Raw genomic sequence first — 23,731 nt, 5'->3', positions numbered from 1 at the left:
ACAGAATAGGTATGTAAGGGCTGGGTATGGTGCCTGCCTCGTACACAGCTGATTTGGGTTCAATCCCCAGCATCCTATATGGTACCCCCAGCATCACCAGGGTTAATTTCCAAGTGTAGAGCCAGGAGTAACCCTTGAGTACCGCCAAGTATGTCCCCTGTGCCCCCAAAAAGGCAAATATATCAAACATTATTGATAAGGAATCACAAACCTATTTTATGGAGGGGTAGGGTGTTGGGACATCCCTAGTGCTCTCTAGAGGCTATTCCTAGCTCTGTGCTGAGGGATAAGCCCTGGCAGTGCTCAGAGGACTATATGTGTATGTGGTGCTGGGGATTTGAACCAGGGTTGCAGCTGATGCAACTGTGTGCAAGCCAAATGCTGCATTAGTGTTCAAACCCCCTTATAAATTTATTTTGTAAAACAGATTTTTCATGATCTCTGCATTCAGTTACATGGTTACATATGGAGTCACAACTCAGTTTAAGTAGCTAGTTTCTAAACTAATAAAGCAGATGGTATGAGCTCTAATCAAGGTGTTCTCTCATATTTTTAAAAGGTCTAAAAAACAGTCTGAATCTCTGCTTCTGATTTAAAAAAGGGGGTTAATAAGTATTGGTAAAGGGAAATGTGTTTGATATTTGCATGACTGAGACATAAACCTGAAAGCTTTGTAACCTTTCCCACAGTGATTCAATAAATAAATAAATAAATAAATAAAAGGGGGGTTGTGCAATGAGAGAGTACAGGAGGTAAGGCACTTCCCTTTCACGTAGTTGACCTGGATTCGATCCCCGGCATCACATATGGTGCCCCAAATCACATCCACCCAGGAGTGATCCTTGAGCACAGTACCAAGAAAAAACCTTGAACACTGCCAGATGTGGGTCCCACTGCCCACCCCCACCACAAAGAAGCATAAACAATAAACATAAAACAAACTAGATGGGAAGTAAGAGGGTGATGGGAGGGAACCTGGGGAACCGGTGCTGGGAAATGTACAATGGTGGAGGTATGGATGTTGGAATGCTTGAATATGCTGAATGACTGAAACCTAATCATAAACAACTTTTTTTTTTTGGCTTTTTGGGTCATACCTGGCAATGCTCAGTGGTTACTCCTGGCTCTGCACTCAGGAATCACTCCTGGCGGTGCTTGGGGGACCATATGGGATGCCGATGACCAAACCCAGATGAGCCACATGCAAGGCAAATGCCTGCCCACTGTGCTATCACTCCAGCCCCATGAACAGCTTTTTAAGTGCCTATCTCACAGTGATTCAATTAAAAAAAAAAAACACCCAAACTAGAAGTTGCAATTTTTACTCAAAGATCATTTATATAGGGGCCAGAGTGATAAGTACAGTGGGTAGAGCACTTGTCTTGCACATGACTCACTTGGATTTGATCCCCTACAATCCATATGATTCCCTTAACCCTCCTGATTCCCTGATTTCTAAGCTCACAGTCAGGAGTAACCCCTGAACACCACCATGTGTGGCCCAAACACAAAAAATTAAAACAAAGCAATTCACTTGTTTAATAGAATCTCTATGTATAAACCACAAGTTAGTAATGAGCTGCATTATGAGTATGTGTATAGCATCAATGGTCAGGATAAACAGTGACAGGCCAGACTCCTCAGAAGATAGCTGACGAATAATCTGTGAAATTAATAGTTTGGGCAGGTATATAATTTCATAATTAAATTAGCTATGATAGATCAAGTCATAATAATGAGTGAGACTGGGGCTGGAAAGACAGTACAGCCTTGCATGTGGCTGATCCAGGTTTGATCCCTGGCAACATATATGTTATCCAAGCCCCTGGTTTCTGAGAACCAGAAATAAGCCCTGAGTACTACTGAATGTGGCCCCCAAACAAACAAAAAAAGTAAAACTATGGACAAGAGAGATAGATAGCACAGTGGGTAGGGCTCCTATCTTGCATGCAGCCAACCCAGGTTCAATCCTCTGCATATGGTCCCCTGAATACAACGAGGAGTAATCCCTGAGCATAGAACTATGAGCACCATGAGGTGTAGGCCAAGCCCCACCCCCAGCCCAACTAGCCCCCCCCCCCCAAAAAAAACTAAAAGAATGCTTTCCATAAATTTTAAGGTTCTCTGCAAATACGAGTAAGACTGATTTGTTATGGCTAATAAAAGGAAAAAAGGCCGAGGGTAAGGGATGAACAGATAGAGCATAGAAGATTTTTAAAGCAACGAAGCTAATCTGTCTGACACTACACTGACTGCAATGTATCATCTAACATTTGCCCAAACATCAAGAGCCAACACTGGACCAGAGAGAGCTCAATGAGCTTATACTTTATGTAAGTGAGGCCAGAGTCCTACACTGTACTATCACTCTGGCTTCAATACTACTTATGTCACTTAAAAACATACCAGCCTGAGGCTGAAGCGATACCACAGTGGGTGGGACATTTGCCTTGTATTCAACCGATCCAGGTTCAATCCTGGCATCCCATATGGTCACCAGTGGACTGCCAGGAGTAATTCCTGAGTACAGAGCCAGGAATAAGCCCTGAGCATTGCTAGGTGTGACCCAGAAAGCCAAAAAAGCCCCCCCCCCCAATAAAACATACCAGATTCAGATAGATAGGACAGTAGGTACGAGTGCTTGCTTGCCTTGGAGGTGGTTGACCAGGGTTCAAATCCTGACAACCTATAAGGTCCTCTGAGCACTGCGAGGAATGATTGCTGAGTGCAGAGCCAGGAGAAACCCGAGCATTGACAGGTATGGTCCAAAAACAAAACAAAACAAAACAAAACAAAACAGCTTAAAAACACACACACACAAAAAAAATCTTTGGGCTGTGGATGTAGATTAATGATAAAGCACAGTCTTTGCAGGTGTGAGGCCCTGGGTTTGACTTCTGGCATCATAAATACATACGTACAATCATATATACATACATACCAAAAGCATACCATCTGTTAAGTTTAATATGCAATTATAATAAATTTCACAAAGTGTTTAGGCTAGAGCGATAGCACAGCAGGTAGGGCGTTTGCCTTGCACGCAGCCAACATGGCCGACCGAAGTTCAATTCCTCTGCCCCTCTCGGAGAGCCCAGCAAACTACCGAGATTATCTCGCCCGCACGGCAAAGCCTGGCAAGCTACCCGTTGACATACTCAATATGCCAAACACAGTAACAAGTCTCACAATGTTACTGGGCCTGCTCGAGCAAATTGATGAACAACGGGAGGACAGTGACAGTGACAAAGTGTTAACTTCAAATATATCCTGGCATGCACATCTGCACTTGGCAGAAATTTGTTTTTGGTGGTGGGTAGGGAGGTTGGTCACATCTGGCAATGTTCACAGGTTACTCCTGGATCTGCACTCAAGAATCACTTCCGATAGTGTTCAGAGGGCCATATGGAAAGCTGGGGATGGAACCCAGGTCAGCTGCATACAAGGTGAGCATTTTACTAGCTATACTATCTATCCAGCCCCTATAGTGGAATTCAATGAATGTCTACATATATATATTCTATAGGGGCCATTCAATGGCAACTAGATGTGCTGGTCTGATAATTTTGTGTTTTCACAGGTGGGTGACACAGGACTGCTCAGGGCTAGCAATCAGGGCAACACTTCTAGAGAAGTGTTCATGTATGCAGTGGTATTGGGAATGTACATGGTGCTGGGGACCAAACCCAGGGCCTTGTTTGTACATTTGCTCTACTCTCTCTCTCTCTCTCTCTCTCTCTCCCTCTCTCTCTCTCTCTCTCTCTCTCTCACCCACACACACACACAAAACCCTACCTTTTGGTGTGGGGAGCGCTCAAGCTGTCCTCCCCACCAAAAGGTGGTTCAAAATATTAGCTAATTTGCACTTCGGATTTTATATACATACAGCAGGTAGAGCATTTGCCTTGCACGCGGCCGATCCGGGTTCAATTGCTCAATCCCTCTCGGAGAGCCCGGCAAGCTATCAAGAGTATCCCGCCCGCATGACAGAGCCTGGCAAGCTCCCCGTGGCATATTCGATATGCCAAAAACAGTAACAACAAGTCTCACAATGGAGATGTTACTGGTGCCCACTCAAGCAAAATCGATGAACAACGGGAGGTCAGTGCTACAGTGCTACTTATATATATGTATATCTATGTGTGTGTGCGCATATATATAAACATAACTACCTATAGGACAAAAGGGTGCATTAATTTACTTACTTTGGTTTGAAGACCACACCCAGCAGTGCTCAGGGATACTCCTGGTGGGGCGGGGGGGGGGGGGGGGGGGGATACTACATGGTGGGATTGAAATCCAGGTTAGCCACGTGCAAGGCAAGCACCTTCCCTACTGTACTATCACTTCAGCCCCTAAAAGGCTGCATTTATAGAACATTAAGCAAAGCTGGGTGTTCAGAAATTTTAGTAACATAAAAAAATTAATCTTCCTTGAACACACTGTATCAGAAGATCTGCAATTTTCTAACAAAAATAACCTGCCCCTGGCTAGAGCAATAGTATAGCAGGTAAGGCACCGGTCTTGAACGTCACTGACCAGGGTTCCATCCACAGCACCCTATATGGTCCTCCAAGTCCTCTAGGAGTGATCCCTTAGTGCAGAGTCAGAAGTAAGCCTAGAGTACTGCGGGTATGTCCTGAAAACAAACCAAAATTCTGCCCTGCCTCTTTACATAGCAGACAACACAACTGTAAATACTTAGGTAATAACTTGTTTAATCCCCAGGGGCAATAGCACAATGGTAAGGCGTTTGCCTTGCGCACAGCCAGCCTAGCCGAGCCTGGTTCGATTCCTCTGACCCTCTCGGAGAGCCCGGCAAGCTACTGAGAGTATCTTGCCCGCACGGCAAAGCCCGGCAAGCTACCCGTGATGTATTCGATATGCCAAACACAGTAACAACAAGTCTCAAAATGGAGACGTTACTGGGCCTGCTTGAGCAAATCGATGAACAACGGGAGGACAGTCCAGTACAGACAGTATTCTTTGCTGAACTCGCCATTTCCTTAGCAGATACTTTTGTCTTCCTCTGCTGTATTCCTAATGTGCAATATAACAGGTATTGGAAGCCAGTCTGGTGAATGAATTAGTCATTGCAGCAGATGCACACCTGGAGGTATGACTGGATATACTGGGAGATATGACTGAAGATGCAACACATACACTTGATGAAGAGACAAACAGTTGCATTTGTTACTAAACTGAGAGAAAGCAGAGACTTAAAGAGGTACAAACGGAAAGAAATGTTTGACTTCATAAAATATTCTGGAGAGCTTGACATGACAGAGACTTTAAAAAAGACATTCTTTCCTTAAAAACAGATGTCAAGGGGGCTGGAGCAATAGCACAGCGAGTAGGGTGTCTGCCTTGCACGCAGCTGACCCGGGTTCGATTCCCAGCATCCCATATGGTTCCCCAAGCACCGCCAGGAGTGATTCCTGAGTGCAGAGCCAGGAAGGAGTAACCCCCAGCATCGCCGGGTGTGACCCAAAAAGAAAAAAAAAAAAGACGTCAAATAGAAACGTCACAGAATTTTCCTAGGGCTTTATGAAGGCTTAGCATGAAAGGAGGTATAACTATCTCCCCCCACCAACTACGCGAACTGACCTAAGAGCGCAGTGGGGAGGGAGATACGTACTGGGTGAATGTCTGCTGAGCTCCAGGCTGCTCTGAAAGTCAGGAGGCAGCAGGGAAGCCACTCCCTCGGGATGGATCATCTCGTCCTCAGACTCTGCTGAAGCGTCTGCAAAGTACAGATTGGGTCGGGGCAGGGAGGGAGTGAAGGGCTCAGCATGAGGGAATATGTGGAGGAGTGAGGACATGAGGCAAAGTCAGAGATAGAGAGTATATACTACAAAGAGCACTGCACAAAGAGAAAAATCTCCCTAAGAGTAAGTTCTACCTAAAGCAGTTTACTTATAATTTGGGGCCAGAGGAGTAGTACAGTGGGAAGAGTGTCTTACACATGACCAAACCAGGTTCAATACCCAGCATCCCACATGGTCCCCAGGGCACTACCAGGACTATTTCCTGAGTGCAGAGCCAGGAATAACCCCTAAGCATAGCCAAAATAAAATGAAAATTACTTATAACTCTTCCTCCTCTGGCAGGAATTCTAAAATAACAGTAAAATATGTGTCTTTTTCCCTGACAAAAGTAAAAATAGTAAACTCTCTTGGTTCCATAAACTATCAAAGCAAGTAAGTTGCACTTTTCAGCCTGGCTTATTCCTAAAATTGCCTAAACAAGCCCATCTACTCTGTGACAGGACTATGAATAAAGAACTCCTTGTAATAAGCAACAGTCTAGGCTTACCTTCATGTTCAGCAGCTTCACGAGCTTCACGTTCCAAACGCTGCCTAAGTAGCTCCTGCTGCTTTTCCAGATACTGCTTTATGAAACTGTTCTGGCTCATTTCCTCGCCAATCTATGTAGAGGACATGGAAAAAGAAAGTCTAGGAAAGCAAACCAGGAAAATGCAAAAAGAAAATTCCATGAAGTAAAGTCTATCTCGCATGTTTGGACCCATGAAAGAAAAAAATATCTGAAGGTCCTTTTCTAAGCTATTCCTATGTTGAGGGCCAAAGTAGTTCTATTTATCATAAAAGGTGGCAGAAAGAGGAATTGCCATAAATAATTTTATTATATCCCTCCCCACCCAATGCCAGAGACTGAACCCAAGAGCCTTAAGCATACAAGGCATTAACTATAACACCAAGCAATGTAATTTTTCAGTTCCTAACCAAAGAGTGATGCACAAACAATTTAAAAATAAAATTAGGACCAGTACAGAGGGTAGGACGTTTGCCTTGCATGCAGTCATCTAGGGTTCAATCCCTGGCATCCCATATGGTCTCCCAAGCACCACCAGGAATAATTCCTGAGTGCAGAGCCATGAGTAACCCCTGAGCATCACTGGGTGTAACCCAAAAAGCAAAATAATAATAATAATTAAAATCTAAAAAATAAAATTTCTTTAAAAAAATAATAAAATTAGCTGTTAGGGAAATAGAACAGTGGGTGGGATACTTGCACACAGCAGACCCAGGTTTGATATCCCCAGCATTCCATATGGTCCCCAGAGCCTGTCTGGAGTGATTCCCTGATTGCAGAGCCAAAAGTAAGCCCTGACCATTGCTGGGTATGACCCAAAAACCAAAATAAAGTAAAAATAAGTCAACATTCCTGTGGAAATGTAGCTGATTTAGTTTTACATAACTTAAAATTATTATCTAAATACAATTCCTTCAAAAAAATAGGAAAGAAAAAAAAAGATCATTCTCCATTTATCCAACACACGTTTTGCTGTATCTCCAAAACTCAAGTACAGTATTTAAGATCTAAGACCAAGAGACTAAGGAAAGGGACTATCAATTCAGCATTTTTTGTTTGTTTTTTTGGGTCATACCCGGAGGTGCTTCAGGAGGGATGCCAGGGATAGAACCTGGGTTGGCCTTGTGCAGGGCCATTGTACTTTTACTCTGGCCCCTCAATTCAGCCTTTTTTTTGGGGGAGGGGGGTCATACCCAGCGATGCTCAGAGTTTACGCCTAGCTCATGCACTCAGGAATTACTCCTGGCAGTGCTTTGGGGACCATACGAGATGCTGGGAATAGAACCCGAGTCTGCCATGTGAAAGGTAAATGCCCTCCCCACTGTATTATCGCTCTGGCCCTCAATTCAGCATTTAGACAGAGTTCTTATTCCTATTTTCTTCAGATAAGAAAAAATCCTCAGCAATGATATTTAAAATCCAGGAACTCAAATAATGGAATAGGCTGAAAGTATGCTCTGCACACAGGAGACCCAGGTTCAGTTCCTAGCACTGCGTACCACTGAGAACCATCCTAAAGCATAGAGCCAAGTGTGTCCCAAACAAACAAAATCCAGGAGTTTAATTCCTTTTTCTGCAATTCAGACTATCCTTATCACCTTCCTGCCCTCAGCTTTCTTTGCACCAAGTCCTCCTCCTGAGAACATTTTTTTGATTGGTTTTTGGGCCATACATGGGAGTGTTCAGGTCTTACACCTGATTCTGTGCTCAGGGATCACTCGTGGCATGACCTGGAGGGGTCATCTGGGGTTCGGGAGATAGAAGCCAGATCAGCTGCATGCAAGGCAAGTAAGTACCTTACCCACTATATGATTAAGATAGGCCCCAAGAGAACATTCTTGCTTGGTAAGTACTACTATTAGTACTCTAGAAAAAGGAAAAAATCCAAATACTTTATGTGTTACCAATGAACTTTCTTAAGCATGGTAAATGCTTATTTTTACCTAAACTAGAACTGAATTTCTGGTACACCATAGGTATTGAGGAAACTTGGGTAGCAAGTATTAGAGGATACAAGTATTTGTCACAAAAATCCTATGTTAGAGGTTGAGGATATGGTTCAGGGAAGAGTGCTTGGCCTAAATATGTGTGAATTGGGTTCAATCGCCAGCACCATAAAAAGTAAATAAATAAAAACCTATGTTAATAAAATCAAAGTTTCAAAAACTAAAATGCAAAAAGAATGTAACCGTGAGCTCATTACTTGGTTTCTTTCGCTTGTTAAAATTGTAAATTAAATCTCTGTAAACTGGCTGGATTATGATACTTACAGCTTAACGAAGTGGTAACAAGGGAGTAGGAAGGCGCTCTTGTTTTTCCAAGTACCTTGGGACTTCATCTAACACTGGAGCTGCACATCACTGTACTTACAAAGACCTGGATTTTTCACTGTAAGTGCATGACCCACTGTACAGGGATTTGAAAATGCTAAAGAGGGTTGGAGAGAGTGTACAGGAGTAAAGGCACTTGACTTTCATGCAGCCAACCCCAGTTCAATCCACAGCACTGCAGGAGGGGCAGGAGTGATCCCTGGGCCAGGACAAGATCCTGAGCACTGGGGCCAGAGCAATAGAACAGCAGACAGGACATTTGCCTTGCAAGTAGCCAACCCAGCTTCGATCCCTGGCGTCCCATATGTTCCCCTGAGCACAGCCAAGAGTAATAGAGTAATTCCCCAGTGCATGGCCAGGTGTAACCCAAAAGGCAAGGAAAAAAAAAAATCCTGAGCATTGCTGGGTATGGTCCAATACCTCCCCCCAATACAAATACACATGTTTGTGACTAGAGATAGTATAGCTGGCAGGGTATTTGCCCTGCAAGCAGTGACCCCAGGTAGTCCTCTGAGTACTGCTGGGAGTGACCAAAAAAAAAAATTTTTTTAAAAAAAGGTATATACCAAAAAAATATATGTATATATGTGTATATACACACTCTAAAGAAATCAGCTCATAGTCTCAAATTTTTTTTAGTTATAGAATTTCTTCTAAAGAAATTTTGGTTATTACAATATATAATGCAGGTAAAAATAGACACAATCAGTTAAAAGGAGTGTGAAAGACATCTTCTCTGAGCAAATGGACACTTGGCTCTAAGAAGGGCCTTCAAGAGACTGAGAAAATGCAGCAGGTAAGGTACTTGCTCGGCATACTGCTTATCTGGGTTTGATCCCTGGCACCCTATATGGTCCCCTGAGCCCTGCCTGCAGCAATCTCTGAGCACAGTCAGATCCCCGAGTACTGCCGGATATAGCCATTAAAAAAAAAAAAAAAGGCAACTCCACAAAACCCCAGCATGGTTACAAATACATGCAACTAGTTGTCCAACCTTCTCTCCTACTACATAAGTAAAATGAAGAAACCAAATACTTCAAAACTTAAGCTCCTTGTCTAACAGAGCTATTAGTGATATTTAGGAGTAAGCCTACAGCAGTTAAGTCCAGTAAAGGTAAATGATTTTCAAAGGCTTAAACTTTTGAAAATTCTATGTCAACACAAGTATTCTTGGATCAATATTTTCCTACAGTGCCCTTATTGTCTACTTCATTCCTACTTTCCCTAAATCAACGGCAAATAAATGACTTCAGAGATCTGTACTATGTTTAATCAACTAGTCACATCTTTCTATACAAACCATGCCAAGTATCAGAAATTAATAGTTGTTCTAATTATGTTCTTTATTCCCTGTCCTTGTATAAATTCGGGCTTGATTAGAATTCAACTGTTGTGGTATAAAAAATTTCTGATCCAAGGGACTCTAGAAAATACTAAGAAGTTCATTAAAATAAGTAAATAAACACCATGCCTTCCCCTGGTGTCTGTACATCCAAACGGCCCACCCATCTAATGAACCTTTCTTACCTGGGAATTTGGCTGGAATGCAGCATGGGGTGTTGAATGTTTCTGTAAATTTTCTAGCATTAGGGCCTGGTACAGAGAAGGGCAAAAGTCACACACCAGTGGGCGAAAGGAAACCAACACTCTCCCAACCAATCTCTAAAGGCAACCATCAACCAAACACAAACCGCAGTCCTTTGCCAGGGACCTACAGCCTTTTACTAAGACTGTTCTGTTCATCTACCGAAGACCCTCAAAGGTAGCCAGGGTCATACCTCCCAATGAACAGCCTGAGTGACCCAACTATGTCACCAAATCAACAACAGGCAGAGGCAGGGTGGGGGTGGGGGGCCTCCCATCCCCTCTGATCTTCTGCACCCGTCAGTGCCCCTTTCGCATCAATTGCAGGTAGGAAAAACCACTACCACAAGGCCAATCAGCTCCACCAACTCCACGAGACCACTCTGGGGATTCTGCTGGGGGTGGGCGGCCATGAACCCCTCAAGTCTGTGAGTGACCCCGGGGACTCCCACCTACTTGGCTCAGTGAACTCGAGTTGCCAACACAAAGTGGAGGCTCCGTGGGATTCGATTTCCGAAAATGACAGAGCGGCTACCGGGGTGTGTGTTTGGGGAGCGGGGGGGGGGGGAGGGGGGGGGAACGGGAGGGACACAAAAATGATCCGACTGCAGCGGCAACCCGGTGTTTCTGACCCCCCATGCCACACAACTCACGCCGAACTATCAGCCTCCTCTCCCCTCCCCTCCCCGCACCGCCTGCCCCCCCCCCCCGCCCGCCCCCGGGGAAGCAACGGTCTCTCGGCCCCTCCGGCACCCGCGGCAGTTGCCCAGCCTCGCCGGCACGGCCCGCCACGGACCCTCCGGAGCCCCGACGACGAGCCCGGCTCCCCGGGTGCCCCTCGGACCATCCCCGCCCGCGCCCGCTCCGGCCGGGGCGGCCCCGCCAACAACTCACCGCCCCGCCCGCCCCGCGCACCAATCGCCACCGGGTTCCGCCGGCGCCCCGAGAGCGGCGGGACGCCCCGGGGAGCCCGAAGCCTCGCGCGCCGCGCTCGCCGGCGGCCGTCAAGCCCAGCGCAGCTCCCGGCCGCGCCGGGCGAGCACGTCCAGCCCGGTCCGAGCCCCGTCCTTCCGGGCACCCGCTCCCGGCGGTCCGCCGCCGCCTCCCCCCTCCACCTCCACCTCCACCCCCACCCCACCCCCGAGCGTACCCCCACAACTCCGACCCGGCCCCAATCGGCGCCCCCCACCCCCGCCCTCTCTCGGGCCAGCAACGCCGCGGGTCGTAGTGGGCTTTAACTCCTTCCGCGGCGCATGCGCCGGAGCCACAGACACAAACAAGGCGGGGGTGGGGGAAGGAGGAAGAAGCCGAAGACACTCCGGGAGAGTAGCGCGCACCCTCCCATTTTGGGGCTCGCGCCGCTGCCGTTAAGGCGGGAACCGACGCGCTCGCGCTCGCGCTCTCGCTCTCTCCCGGCACGAGACTCGCCAACCCCCGAGCGCGCGGGGGCCCCGAGGCTCGCGCTGGCGGCCTGAGCGAGCTCGCGCCGAGCCCGGACACTGCGCCTGCGCCGCGGCAGAGACTCGTCTCTACCGGGTCCGCACCCCGCCGACACCCCGGCAGCGCCGTCCCCTTACCCCTTTGAGCCGCTTGACCAGGGCACTCTTCTGCCCGCTCTTGGCTAGGCCTCGCTGCTCCAGCGCGGCCTTCAGGTCGGTCACCCGCAGCGCCTGAAGAGGCTTCCCGTCCAGAGTCACCTCCTCCAGCTCCGCCATCTTGCGTGAGGTACTCGGGTCCGTCCCGACGGCTTCGGGCATCTTCGGTAATTTCCGCCAACGCCCTTCGAACGGACCGCACTGGCCCCGCCCACTGCAACAGTCAACCCCTCGATTACCACTCAGCGCTCCCCGGGTGTCTCCGGAACTGCTCGGGTGTTTCCGCGTCCACCTCGGCACCAATCTGCGCTCTCCCTCCTCTCCGCCTCGCCCCCTCCCTCTCCCTGCTTTCGGGACTCGGGTATCTTCGTCTTCCCGAGGCTGGGAAGCGAACAGACTCGGAAGCACTCGGCTCTGGCCTGAGCGTATTCGGAGCCTTTCGGCTCTCTCCGTGCCCGGGGCCGGGGCGCGGAGGCACTTGGGTGCTTTGGGGCCGGGCCGGGACCGGAAGTGCGTGGGCTGCCGGGCTGGCTGTGTTTAGGGTTTTCAGGAGGGTTTTCAGGAAACATGGAAGCGGCTGTGGTAATTGGGGACTAAGCCCCCTGGAGACGGTCTCCGGCTGCCCTGTGAGAGGAAAGGGGAGGTAAGCGAAGTAGAAACCTCTCCTTGGGGCCGGCTCCGGCCTGGGGGCTGGCGGTTTACCTCCGTAGAACAAATCGAGGGAGAAAGCCGCCGCCCCCCGGAACGTGCCCCGAACCTCTACCGCTTGCAAATGCAACCGGGGGCCGAGCTGCAGGCCACCTGGGCGGGCTCCAGAGGCTGCAAGGACCAGCACCCCGGCTCTGAACGGATCCGTGGTCGCCGTCGCAGCCGTGTCCCGAGACTCGGGGAGAGTGGGTCGCAGATCCGGCGTCCTCCGGGGCGGCGGTGGGCAAGACCCTCGAAGCCACTTTCATACCTAGCGCAGGTCAATTGCTTTGGGGGTGGGAGTCCCTTATTTCGTCTCTGCAAATACTCCCAGCTTGCTGCGGGAGAGACGAACGGGAGACCGGTCAGACAAGTGGTTTCCTACTCTCGGGCGTTAGGATGGGTTCCACCAGGATGGGACAGCGATCCGAGCTGGCCGACCGTGCAGTTGCGTCGGTGGTGCAGATCCGTGGCAGGACAATCCGCGGACAGGGCCAACGCTCAAAGAAAAGTGTGAAAAAGTCACGAAACACTGGTCAGATTCCAAGCCCTTTTTTGTTGTTGCTGTGGTTTTGGTTTTGGCTTTTGGGGGACCACGCCCAGCTTTGCTCAGGACTTAAATCCTGGCTCTGTGCTCAGGGATCACTCCCTGGCTGGCTCAAGGGACTATATGCGGTATCGATTGGGAATTGAACCTGGGTCAGCCATGTGCAAAGCAAGTGCCTTACCTAACGCTGTACTACACTTTGGCCCCAGCCACCAAACCCCTGAGGTTGCTTTTCTTTCTTCTAAACGTGGGGCAGCTATGTTACTCTTTCGTGTTGTATTATTTTTGGAAGTGCCTTCACTTTGTTCTTTAAATTCTCTTGGTGTTTCATAGGGAATATGAGGAAGTAATGAATGGCATAAAGTTTTTGGTATATTTCAAAGGCAATGGACTATTGCAAAAAAAGGTCCTTTTATGATACGGTTTTTTTTTTCTTTCCTCTTTGGTAACTGGAGAATGATTAGCAGCTAGATCCCAACCAAATGCATGTACAAGAATTTAAGGTGTAGAATGTGAGCTCTGTGTATATATACCTGTGTGCACACACAATTACCACAGGTCACTGCAACAACAGATTCAACTAGGAAGAGGAGGAAGTTACCTTTTTTTTTTTAAGGCAAGACAGGTTAGACAGCATTGATTATTGTGTGTTTCCTTTAGTCAACCTTTAATATTACAGAGGCAAGTGAGAATGATTGAGTGAGAAATATGTTGGTGCTGATCTCCAGAATCTTTAAATGATGGGAGCAGGGCTGGAGCAGTAGAACAGTGGATAAGGCACTTGCTTGCACAGGTGGACCCAGGTTCTATCCCCGGCATCCCATATGGTCCCCCAAGCCCACCAGGAGTTATCCCTGAGTGCAGAGCCAAGAATAAGCAAGCTTGAGCCAGATGTACCTACTCTCCAAAAAGATGATTGAAGCAGAGATTAGGATGGTAATAGGTTTGGAAAAAAGAGGAAGGTTGGCAAGTAAGAAGTGAAGTCATTCTAAATCATTCTTGGATTACTCTATGGTAGTGGGGTTAAAAATGTAAATAACATCCTGTTGTTTTCCTGCAAATCAAATGGGCAGGAAGTGATTTTCGCAGCACATTTTGACATGTTCCTTGTTGGAACATTGTTGACCATGGTACAGTTCTTTTTTGGAACGTTGTATTTTATTTGCTCTGTTCAGAGAGTAACAGGGCTTTCATGTTTCAGGATGCCACTGGAATCTTCTGGGACACCCCCGTTATTCCCCTCCGTGCCTGACAGTGTTCCGGACCTCTCCCCGCCCCCAATGTCTTACATCACTTCCCAGGAGATGAAGTGTGTTCTTCACTGGTTCACTAGCTGGTCAGGTCCTCAGCGCGAACGCTTCCTGCAGGACTTGGTTGCGAAGGCAGTGCCTGGGAAGATACAGCTGCTGCTGGAAGGTCTGGAGCAACTCTGTGTGTCTGGAGCAAACCGGCCACCTTGTATCTTTGAGTGCCAGCTACGGCTTTGGGATCAGTGGTTTCGAGGCTGGGCGGAGGAGGAGCGCAATGAATTCATAAGGCAGCTGGAAGCCAGTGAACCTGACTTCGTGGCCCAGTTTTACCAGGCAGTGGCTGCTACAGCTGGTAAGGACTGAGGGCCACAACAGTAACAGAAGATGACTGTTGCTGATGGAACTGAGTGACAGTTTTACCGTTGTCATGTCCAAGCCATGTCCAAGTCTGGCTGGCGGGGGTCCTCACCTGACTGAACTTGCTGACCGGGCTGGTGATTTCAGTGTTAACAGGGCCATCAGCAAGATTCCTAGCATAAACGTGTGCCACTAAAGCAACTCCAGATAAACAACCTACCAGCCAACGCTGCTGCTTTTCAGAAGCTCTTGCCTCAAGATTTTAGGGCGTCTGTTTCAACTATAATCAAAACGAACCTACACATTGGGCCAGTGTGATAGTACAGCGGGTAGGGCACTTGCTTTGCACATGGCTGACCCGGGTTCAGTCCCCGACATCCCATATGGTTCCAGGAATAATTCCTGAATGCAGAGCCAGGAATAACCCCTGAGCACTGCTGGGTGTGACCCAAAAAGCAAATAAATAAATAAAAGCAACTTACACATAATTCAAACCTGCTGCAGCCCAGTGGGTATAGTGTCCATCTACTCAGGAAGTAGAAGTGAAGGGTCTCTGGGATGGGGTGTTGGGAAGGGAATGGGGGGACAGGAGCACTGCTCCCAGTAGTGCTTGGGGACCATGTGGTGCAGGGGATTGAACCCAGAGCTGCCTTGTGTAGAGCATACCTCCAGGGAAAAGCCATGTTCCTAGCGGTTTCACTGCATCCAGAGGGCTGGTTTCATCACCTGCCTGGATTCTGTGGTAATTATATAGCATCCAACTCCTAGCTTTCCTAGTGATGGAGTCTCCTAGGATTATGGAGACTCAAGAGAGGTAGCTACTACTAACTTCAGCCACATTGTGTTTCAATCCAAGTAGCAATGATCCCCTTAGCTCCCCCAAAGCCTATATGGGTACCCTTGGAACAGGTAGCTGTATTCTGTAACTTTGCTTTATACAATGACAAGTAGCAATTTGTTTTGGGTTAAAGGGTTTTATTAATTTTTTTTAATTTTGTATAAAAATAAAGACTGAATTTTCCAAAACTTTACTCCTTTACCTTATTCCTACAAGACTATATAGAGTTGATACACAAAGGCAATCTGAAGAAAGTCAGACTTGAAGTATAGGATATAAAGTGACTTTTCATCTTGTGTCACAGCAATAACCTCCACCCTATCCCATTCTGTTCTGGGCAGCATCCCTCCGACCTTCCTCCTCCACTTGGATCTTGGTGTCTGGGAGCTCTGGGGAGTGGTTAGGGGGAGAGGGCCCCACCCGAGGAGCACCTCGCTCCCGGCAGGCCCTGGTTCCCAGTGCACCCACCAGGACAACCAGCATTAGGCAAAGTCCTGTGGACAGTGCTCCATGAGTCATGGCAGAATTGTGGTCATGGTCTGAGGTAGCCAGAAACCTGAGAACATAGAAGGAATAGTTGGTTTTCTTTGGGGGCAAGAGAGCGGGACCATATCCAACAGTGCTCAGGGATGGCTAGCTTGGTGTTCGGGATCAGGTGGTGCCAGGGATTGTGCCTGGGCCTCCTGCATACAGAGCCTGCATTCAGCCTGTTGAGCTGCCTCCCGGCCCTCTGGGATAATGTTTGGGATTACCAAGAGTTAGGGATCTTCCTCGGGATACCAAGAGTTAGGAATTTGGAGGGCTTTAATTTTAATAGACCTTACAATACCTGCTTTCTCCAGCAGTAAGCTAAAAAAGGGAAATATAAAACCTGAAAGTAAGAAGAAAATCAAAACCCCTGTTTTTTTCTTTTTCTTGCCAGTGGGGGTGGGGAGTGTTTGGGTTCAGAGTCACACTTGGGAGAGCTTGGGGGCTACTCTCGGCATCCAGAGTGGTTTCCAATGGTGATTGAGGGACCATTTAGTACCAGGGATCAAAACCAGGCCTCCAGCTTGCAAAACATAGTTATCTGCCCAGTCCAATATTGAGGGAACCACACTTGGTGCTCAGGGCTTTCTCCTGGCTCTGTGCTCAGGAATCACTCTTGGTGGTGTCAGGTGAACCATAAGTGATGCTGAGCTCCAGTTGGCAACATGCGAGGTAAGTACCATCTCTGCTGTACTCTCTGGCCCCCAAGTTCCAAATCTTAAATTGTGGGAAGTCAGTGAGGAAAATGACTCCTGCAAGAGTATAGGGGTGGGGCTGGAGCAATAGCACAGCGGGCAGGGCATTTGCCTTGCAAGCGGCCAACCCAGGTTCGATTCCTAGCATCCTCTATGGTCCCCTGAGCACTACCAGGTGTAATTCCTGAGTGCAGAGCCAGGAGTAACCCCTGTGCATTGCTGGGTGTGACCCAAAAAGAAAAAAGAATAATAGGGGTAACTAGCTTTTGTGCTTGAGGATGGCAGGACCAAACAGGAGAGCTCAAAGGACTTGATGATGCTTTGATGTGGAATTCCATGATCCAGTCTGGTCTCCTGAGCACTGCCAGGTGTGCAATGAAAACCAAAAAAGACGAGAGGGGGTTCAAGGATAGCTCTGATAGAATCCCTGCCTTAGGAACTGAGGTAATGAGTTCAATCTTCAGTGTCACCCCGCATGCCAAAATGCAATCTCCACACTAGAACTGAGCATGTCCAGCAACAAGAAAAAGGAAAGAGATGGAAAATAAATAAAATAGGAAGTGTAGGGTGCTTGCCCTGCACACAGCCAGCCTAGGTTAGGTCCCCAGATCCCCAGCTTTGTGTGCTCCTCTGAGCTGGCCAGGAGTAATACCTGAGCATTGCTGGATGTAGCCCTCAAACAAAAACCAAAAATAATTTTTTTAAGAGGGACTGTAGAAATCATTCAAGGCCACTTGAATCATTAAGCCACTTGCCTTGCATGCTCCTGACCATGATTTGATCAGCCTTGACACCCTGTAGAGTCCCCTGAGCACCACTGGAAGTGATAGCCCTGCGTCCAGAGCCAGGAGTAAGCCCAGAGCATCACAGGGCCACACCCCCCAAAACAAAAATGAACAAAAGGGTATGTGTGTTTTCCCAGAAGGGGAGTCAAGGGGAGTGAACAGAGAGATAGTACAGGAGTTAAGGGGCTTGCCTGCATCCTGTTGACCTGGCTTTGAATCCCTGGTGCCACATATGGTCCTGAGTATCTCCAGGGGTCACACCTGATCAGAGCCAAGAAAAGCCTGTAAGTACTGCCAGATGCACACCCCTCCCTTAAAAAAAAAAAAAAGAAATAGAGGGGTTGAAGAGATAGTACATAGGTTTTTGCCAACCATGCAGCTACAGCTGAAATTGTTTGAATCCTGACACCACACATGGTCTCCTGAGCACCACCAGGAATGCCCTCAGCACCGTCAAATGTGGCCAAAAAAAAAAAGAAAGAAAAGAAAAGGGATGCAGGGCTGGAGAGAGTACATTGGTAGGCTGCTCGCCTTGCATGTGGCAGGCAGACCCAGGCTTGATCCCCAGCACCTCATGGTCTTCTGAGCCTCACCTGGAATGATCCCTGAGCACTACCACACGTGGCCCAAAACACACAAAAAGGCAAACCACCCGTTTACCTGCCAGCGCCACCTGTGCTTGCCACAGCCGGTAGGACTGTGGTACTCAGCTGTCGCTCTTCCTCCCCCAGGGAGAGGCCCGGGGGCCCAGCTAATCCAGACAGCTCCAACAGTCGGTCTCGGGTGGGAAGACGTGCAGGTGGGACAGTAACAGCATTGGTCCTGGCATTGCTCCGACAGAGCCGATCCCGGGGACAGATGAGAAGACCATTGTACCCAGGTATCTGCGAGACAAAGAGTAGCACAATGGTTCCGGCCTTGACAACCTGACTAAACCCCTTAGTGGGCAAGTATAATGTAGACCTGGCTTCTTAAACGGGGAATCTGGGGGTTGTAACCCCATATGGAGTATGGAGTCACAAAAATTTCTCTCTCTCTCTCTCTATATATATATATATATATGTATACATATAGCACTGTCCTTCCGTTGTTCATCGATTTGCTCGAGCGGGCACTAGTAACGTCTCACAACAAACTGTGAGACTTGTTGTTACTGTTTTTGGCATATTGAATACATCACGGGTAGCTTGCCAGGCTTTGCCATGCAGGCGAGATACTCTCGGTAGCTTGCCGGGCTCTCCGAGAGGGGTGAAGGAATCGACTCGGATCAGCCGCGTGCAAGGCAAATGCCCTACCCACTGTGCTATTGCTCCAGCCTCTATATGTTTTTTGGTTTGGGGTCACACCCAGCAGTGCTCCAGATTCACTCCTGGCTCTGCACAGGGATCACTCCTGATGGTGCCTGAGGGACCATATAGGATGCCAGGAATCAAATCTGAGTTGGCTTTGAGCAAGGTAAGTGAGCAAGGTAAGCACCTGCTGTACTATCGCCCCAGCTCCAAGAAAAATCTTAGAAATTTGTTTTGAAGGAGACGGAGAGATAGTACAGTGGGTAGGGCACTTACCTTGCACATGGCCAACCCGGGTTCAATCCCCAGCATCCCATACAGTACCCCCAAGAACTGCCAGAAGTGATTTCTAAACACTGCTGGGTGTGGCCCAAAAACTTAGGGAAAAAAATTGTTTTGGAAAATCAGAGAAATAGTAAGCATTGTCTTGTACGCTGCTAGCCCTGACAGGATCCCTAGCACCGCATATGGCCCCCTGAACCCACCAGGAGTGATCCCTGAACACAGAACTAGGAGTAAGCCCTGAGCACTGCCAGGTGCGACCCAAAACAAAACAAAAATTGGTTTTGAAGGAAGTTTGTGATTTATTATAACTTGTGATTCGGATTCCTTTTTTATATACCTATATAACTGGGCTGCATTAAACTTTCTCGGGATGATGAGTTGAAAGGTTTAAGAAACCTGTTCTGAGTTAGTTCCTGTCATGGATTTAGAGAGCATCAGAATAGGCAGTTGCACTGCGGAAGCTTTGCCAAACCTCTGTGCCACAGGGCACAGCTCTTCCTCTTAGGTACCTGTACCCACCTGGATCACCTGTCCTGGAAGGCAGGGGGTCCAAGGGGCTCCTGCCACCTGCACGTCGTATGCTCCATGCTCCTTGCACTGATGTAAGTAGCAGCGGCCTGTGGGCGGGGCTTCCTTTGGGCCACCGGCCTTGTCCTCAGGGAGCCGTTGTGAAGTGACATTGGCAAGGAAGCAGCGGCTCTGCCAGTGGTGGATCTCCCCATGGGGATTCTGGGCCCCAGCTGGGAATCCATTCTCTCTTTTCCAGCACTCGCTCTGGAGGGCAGGGGAGAAGGTCAAGGAGATTCTAGCAGGTGGGGAGAAGCTGATAGACACCGACAGGCCCCTCCCTTCCCCTGCAGCCACCCCTCTGGGAATCCACCCACCCCACTGGCCAAGGGCTTGTACATTCGGCAACCTTCCAGCAGGGGGTCCGAGGAGCAGCGGCCCTTGTCCAGGTGCAGGTAGTGGCAGCCCAGCCCACTGGGTGGAGAGGATAAGAGTGACGTTAGGGTCGTCCTGGAGGACCATCCAGCCCTGCCACCACTCAGCACACTCACCTGCCAGTGCAGAAGTAGTTTGAGGGGCCTGTCCCACAGGTGGTCACCAGGCCGAATTCCAGGCCAGCGCCTGTTCGAGAGAGAGGAGGAGATGGAGCATCAGAAGCGACAAAGCCCCTTGGGCCGTAAGGACAGTACCAGGGGGAGAGCGTTTGCCTAACATGCGGCCGACCCAGGTTCGATCCCTGGCATCTCATATGGTTCCCCAAGAACCTCCAAGAGAAATTCCTGAGTGCAGCACCGGGAGTAACCTCTGAGCATTGCCAGTGTGGCCCCAAAACCGAAAAGAAAAAAAAAGGCAACAAAGCCCAACCCCCCTTGATGCCAACTAGACTGACAGTGCCCAGGACACCTCAGTCATGTATAATCCCTTCTTCCTTTTGGCCAGTGGGGTTGGGGGTGTGGTTTCAGGCCACACATATTGGTGCTCCTGGCTCAGTGCTCAGGAGTTTTTCTTGACCATGCTCCTGGGTGCCGGCTATGCTCTCTCTCCAGCCTTGGAGCATGCCTCTGAGCCACCTGGGGTGAAGTGCGCCCCTCTGCCACTCTGGGTCTCACCCTGGCCCCACAGTAGCTCTTCTGCAGCGCTGTGGTTGACTTGGTACCAGCCGGAGTCTTGGAAGGCGGCGAGAGTGATGGGATCAAGTCGAGTTCTGTGGGCTCCGTCGAAGGTAGCAGTCATGATAGAACCCTGAAGAAGCCGGGCCTCCCAGTGTGAAGACAGGGGGCCCTGTCGGGGAAGGAGACAGCTGAGTGCCACCCAGACATGTACACGTGTGTATGCATGTGTGTGTGCGTGCGTGTGTGCGCGTGCGTGTGTGTGCACGCAGGTGTGTGTGCTGGGGGTGGGGGTGTTGGTCACAAGACCCAGGACTCACACATGCAAGGCAAATGATCATGCCTAAGACTGAGCCATCCCCCACTCCGCCCCACCCCTGCCCTGGCTCCATCTTCTCTCCATCACTCCATCGCCTCCTCGTGTCCTCACCTCATCTTCCAAGGGGACGCCCAGGGGAAGCTCCCGCACTCCCAGGTGCCTGGCCAGGGTGTGGCTGGCCTTCGGGGTGGTGAGAAGCAGCTGGCCCCACTTGTCTCGCCTTGTCACCTGACGCCTGGTGGAACAGTTCTCTCTAGCTGAGAACGGAAAGTTGGCAGCAGCTTCACTGGAAAGAAGGGGTTTCCACGACAGTAGCCATTCCCTCTAGTGGACGCGGTGGGCTGGGGGAGGGTGGGGACGCCTCTCTCTCCCTCGCTCCTCTTTTACCGCTAGGCCCTGATGGGCAATCCCGCCACTTCTTGAAGAGCCGTCCAGAGAAGCCCAGGGCATGGAGCAACTCGTGCAACGTGGCCTGAAGACACAGCAGGCGGGGTGAGCAGCCCCACAGGGGTCCCTGCCCTTCGCTCTGGCCCCTCCTAAGCAGGTGCCTCCCCGCTGGGGGCACAGGGAGGGGCTCTACTCCGCCTCCCACCCCCACCAGTTGCTGTTCATCATGCAGAGTCACCGTGACGATGTCCCTGTGACTGAGGCGGGCGCTGGTGAGATGTGGGGCGCAGAAGACAATGGTGCCGGCCAGGGGCCTGTCGTCGGGGTCCAGCTGGCAGCAGGCAGCATAGGCAATGACCGAAGGCTGTGGCCAGGACAGACAAGGGAGGGGATAAGTGGGAAGTGTAGGAACGAAGCAGAAATCTTCCTGAAAATTCCAAAAATAAAAGCCAAACGATACAAACAAGGGGTCGGAATCATCATACAGCAGGGAGGGCGTTTGCCTGGCACCCCGGAGGACCCCCTGAGCTTACCAGGAGTGATTCCGGAGAGCCAGGAGGAAGCCTGAGCAGGAGGGCTGTGGCCCAAAAACAAAACAAACAAAACCCAAACAAAGAATCCTTCCTGAAAATGGAGGGGCTGGGGGGTTGGAGTGATAGCACAGCAGGTAGGGTTTCTGCCTTGCACGCGGCCAACCTGGGTTGATTCCCAGCATCCCATATGGTCCCCTGAGCACTGCTAGGAGTAATAGTCCTGAGTGCACAAGCCAGGAGTAACCCCTAAGCATAGCCGGGTGTGACCCAAAAAGAAAAAAAAAATGGAGGTGACGGTAGCAAGGAATGGTCTAGTGGTTGGGGTTTTGTTTGTATTTTCATTTTCAATTTGCCCTAGCACCCCCAGCCCCACCCTGCCTGCCCAGGGAAGCACAACTGAGTAAAACTTGCAAACGTGCTACCTCTCCCTGCTGGGAATGAAGGAGCTAGAGTGGTGGTTGTGGGGGGGGTGGGGGGGGAGTTGACTGGAACCTCACCTCTTGGTGGCACTTAAAAGTGTAGGCAACCCGCACATACAAGAGAAAATCAGTGTCTGGGATCCCAGGCCCGTCTGGCTGAGCCAGCTGTGGGGGACCCTCCTCCGGCCACAAGGCAAAGCCTCTGAGATGGGCATCCGGGATCTGCAGGGGGTGGGGGAGGCCTGTTAGCGAGGGGGGTGGGACAGCAAGGTAGGGACAGGGGATAAATGCTGTCTTTGGTTAGTGTCCTCTGAGAGGATGGACATGGGAGTCCTGGGGTGGTGCCTCCCGCATCTTCCAGCTGCCAGGGTTTGGTGGGGCCAGGGGCTCTGGGCCAGGCAGCAGCTGTGGGCGTGGGGTTCAGTGGGGGGGCGTGCAGGCTGTGGAGCTCCAGATCATCCTCTCACCTTTGCCCCCAGACAACTTTCTCCCTTGTACGTTGGGTTCAAGAGGCTGCACCTGCAGAGAACTGACTGTGGGCAAGAGCCCAAGCCCTTCCTGGGTTCCCCGGAAGCAGCAGCCCACCCCGCCACTGACATGCACTCACCGGTGGAAGTTGGGGGTCTCAGGGTCTCCCCAGACCGCGCGGCAGTACTGTGCGGGGTCCCGGCTCAGGAGCAGAGGGCCTGGCACTGGAGACACTTGGCAGGACCAGAGGCGAGCACCCCCTTCAGTTTCAGGGTGCCTGGCCCCTCCCCCAACCCTGCCTGCTCCTCTGACCCATGCAACCACCCCACTCACCTGCCAGGACCCCCTGGAGTTGCTGGGCGGCCTCTCTCACTGCGGCCAGGGCCCGGGCTGGTCCCCTGGCCTGGGGTCCCCCTGCTCTGTCGAAAGCTGGATCCCCAAGGTAGCAGGTGTGGATGCGGAGGGGGTGCAGGGCCCGGGGCCCAGAAGATGTAAGGGAGGCCGAGCGGGCAACCCGGGGCCGGCTGGGGAAAGGGGCTCTGAGCAGGCGCACAGACTCCTGAGCCTCGCGGTGGAGACAGGGGCCTGCGGCCGCCCCGAGTAGCAGCAGCGGGAGCAGCAGCATCTCCCCCTACTGCCGTGTCTGCAGCCCCCCAGGGCCCTGAGCCACCTCTTCTCCCCCGCCTGACCTTTCCTGACACTCCCACACGGCCCCTCCACCACCCCCTGCACCTGAATTGTTCACAGTCTGAGTGTTGTTGACAAAACCTACAGCTGGGATGGGAACCACCCAGGGTCCACAGTGGGGGGTACACCCCCAGGGCCCAACACACCTCTGCAAACAGGAAGTCTTTTTTTTTTATTATTGAATCACCATGAATTACAA

At 50.2% G+C, this 23,731-nt stretch overlaps 3 protein-coding genes across 7 annotated transcripts in view; 1 reads left to right on the top strand and 2 right to left on the bottom strand.

The window, feature by feature from the left end:
* ACIN1 (apoptotic chromatin condensation inducer 1) overlaps positions 1-11,995 on the bottom strand; it is a 42,787-nt gene extending 30,792 nt beyond the window's left edge. For 2 of the 5 annotated variants that reach the window (XM_056134418.1, XM_056134421.1), the window contains exons 1-4: positions 11,825-11,995; positions 10,191-10,256; positions 6,316-6,427; positions 5,639-5,743 (exon numbers count right to left, since the gene is read on the bottom strand). In XM_056134418.1, coding sequence (XP_055990393.1) covers positions 5,639-5,743; positions 6,316-6,427; positions 10,191-10,256; positions 11,825-11,962 — 421 coding nt within the window. In that variant the 5' untranslated portion in view covers positions 11,963-11,995. The remainder of the gene's footprint in view (positions 1-5,638; positions 5,744-6,315; positions 6,428-10,190; positions 10,257-11,824) is intronic. The other 3 variants (XM_056134417.1, XM_056134416.1, XM_056134419.1) reach the window with 3 other exon arrangements.
* Positions 1-15,697, top strand: part of CUNH14orf119 (chromosome unknown C14orf119 homolog) — a 275,876-nt gene extending 260,179 nt beyond the window's left edge. Inside the window, exons 2-3 of the mRNA XM_056134444.1 lie at positions 12,394-12,485; positions 14,278-15,697. Coding sequence (XP_055990419.1) covers positions 14,279-14,689 — 411 coding nt within the window. The 5' untranslated portion in view covers positions 12,394-12,485; position 14,278 and the 3' untranslated portion in view covers positions 14,690-15,697. The remainder of the gene's footprint in view (positions 1-12,393; positions 12,486-14,277) is intronic.
* Positions 15,698-15,839: 142 nt separating this feature from the next.
* CIROP (ciliated left-right organizer metallopeptidase) lies at positions 15,840-23,470 on the bottom strand. The gene is made up of 13 exons (XM_056133915.1): positions 23,179-23,470; positions 22,985-23,078; positions 22,845-22,896; positions 22,456-22,599; positions 21,664-21,789; positions 21,426-21,510; positions 21,150-21,295; positions 20,720-20,891; positions 20,162-20,231; positions 19,988-20,084; positions 19,623-19,877; positions 18,190-18,413; positions 15,840-16,077 (listed from the first exon to the last, which is right to left on the bottom strand). The coding sequence occupies exons 1-13, from the start codon at positions 23,468-23,470 to the stop codon at positions 15,840-15,842; spliced, it is 1,995 nt and encodes a 664-aa protein (XP_055989890.1).
* Between the last annotated feature and the right edge of the window lie 261 nt (positions 23,471-23,731).

This window comes from Sorex fumeus, unplaced genomic scaffold, assembly GCF_029834395.1.
Source record: "Sorex fumeus unplaced genomic scaffold, SorFum_2.1 ptg000098l, whole genome shotgun sequence".
Classification (NCBI taxonomy): Eukaryota; Metazoa; Chordata; class Mammalia; order Eulipotyphla; family Soricidae; genus Sorex; species Sorex fumeus.
This window is presented reverse-complemented; position numbering and strand designations above follow the sequence as displayed.

Excerpts from the sequence above, each read along its gene's own strand:
- CIROP (XM_056133915.1), bottom strand. The coding sequence starts at position 23,470 with ATGCTGCTGCTCCCGCTGCTGCTACTCGGGGCGGCCGCAGGCCCCTGT. Across the intron at positions 23,079-23,178 it reads ACTCCAGGGGGTCCTGGCAG|TGTCTCCAGTGCCAGGCCCT; the intron begins GTGAGTGGGGTG and ends GGTCCTGCCAAG. Across the intron at positions 20,892-21,149 it reads GCGTCCCCTTGGAAGATGAG|GGCCCCCTGTCTTCACACTG; the intron begins GTGAGGACACGA and ends CTTCCCCGACAG.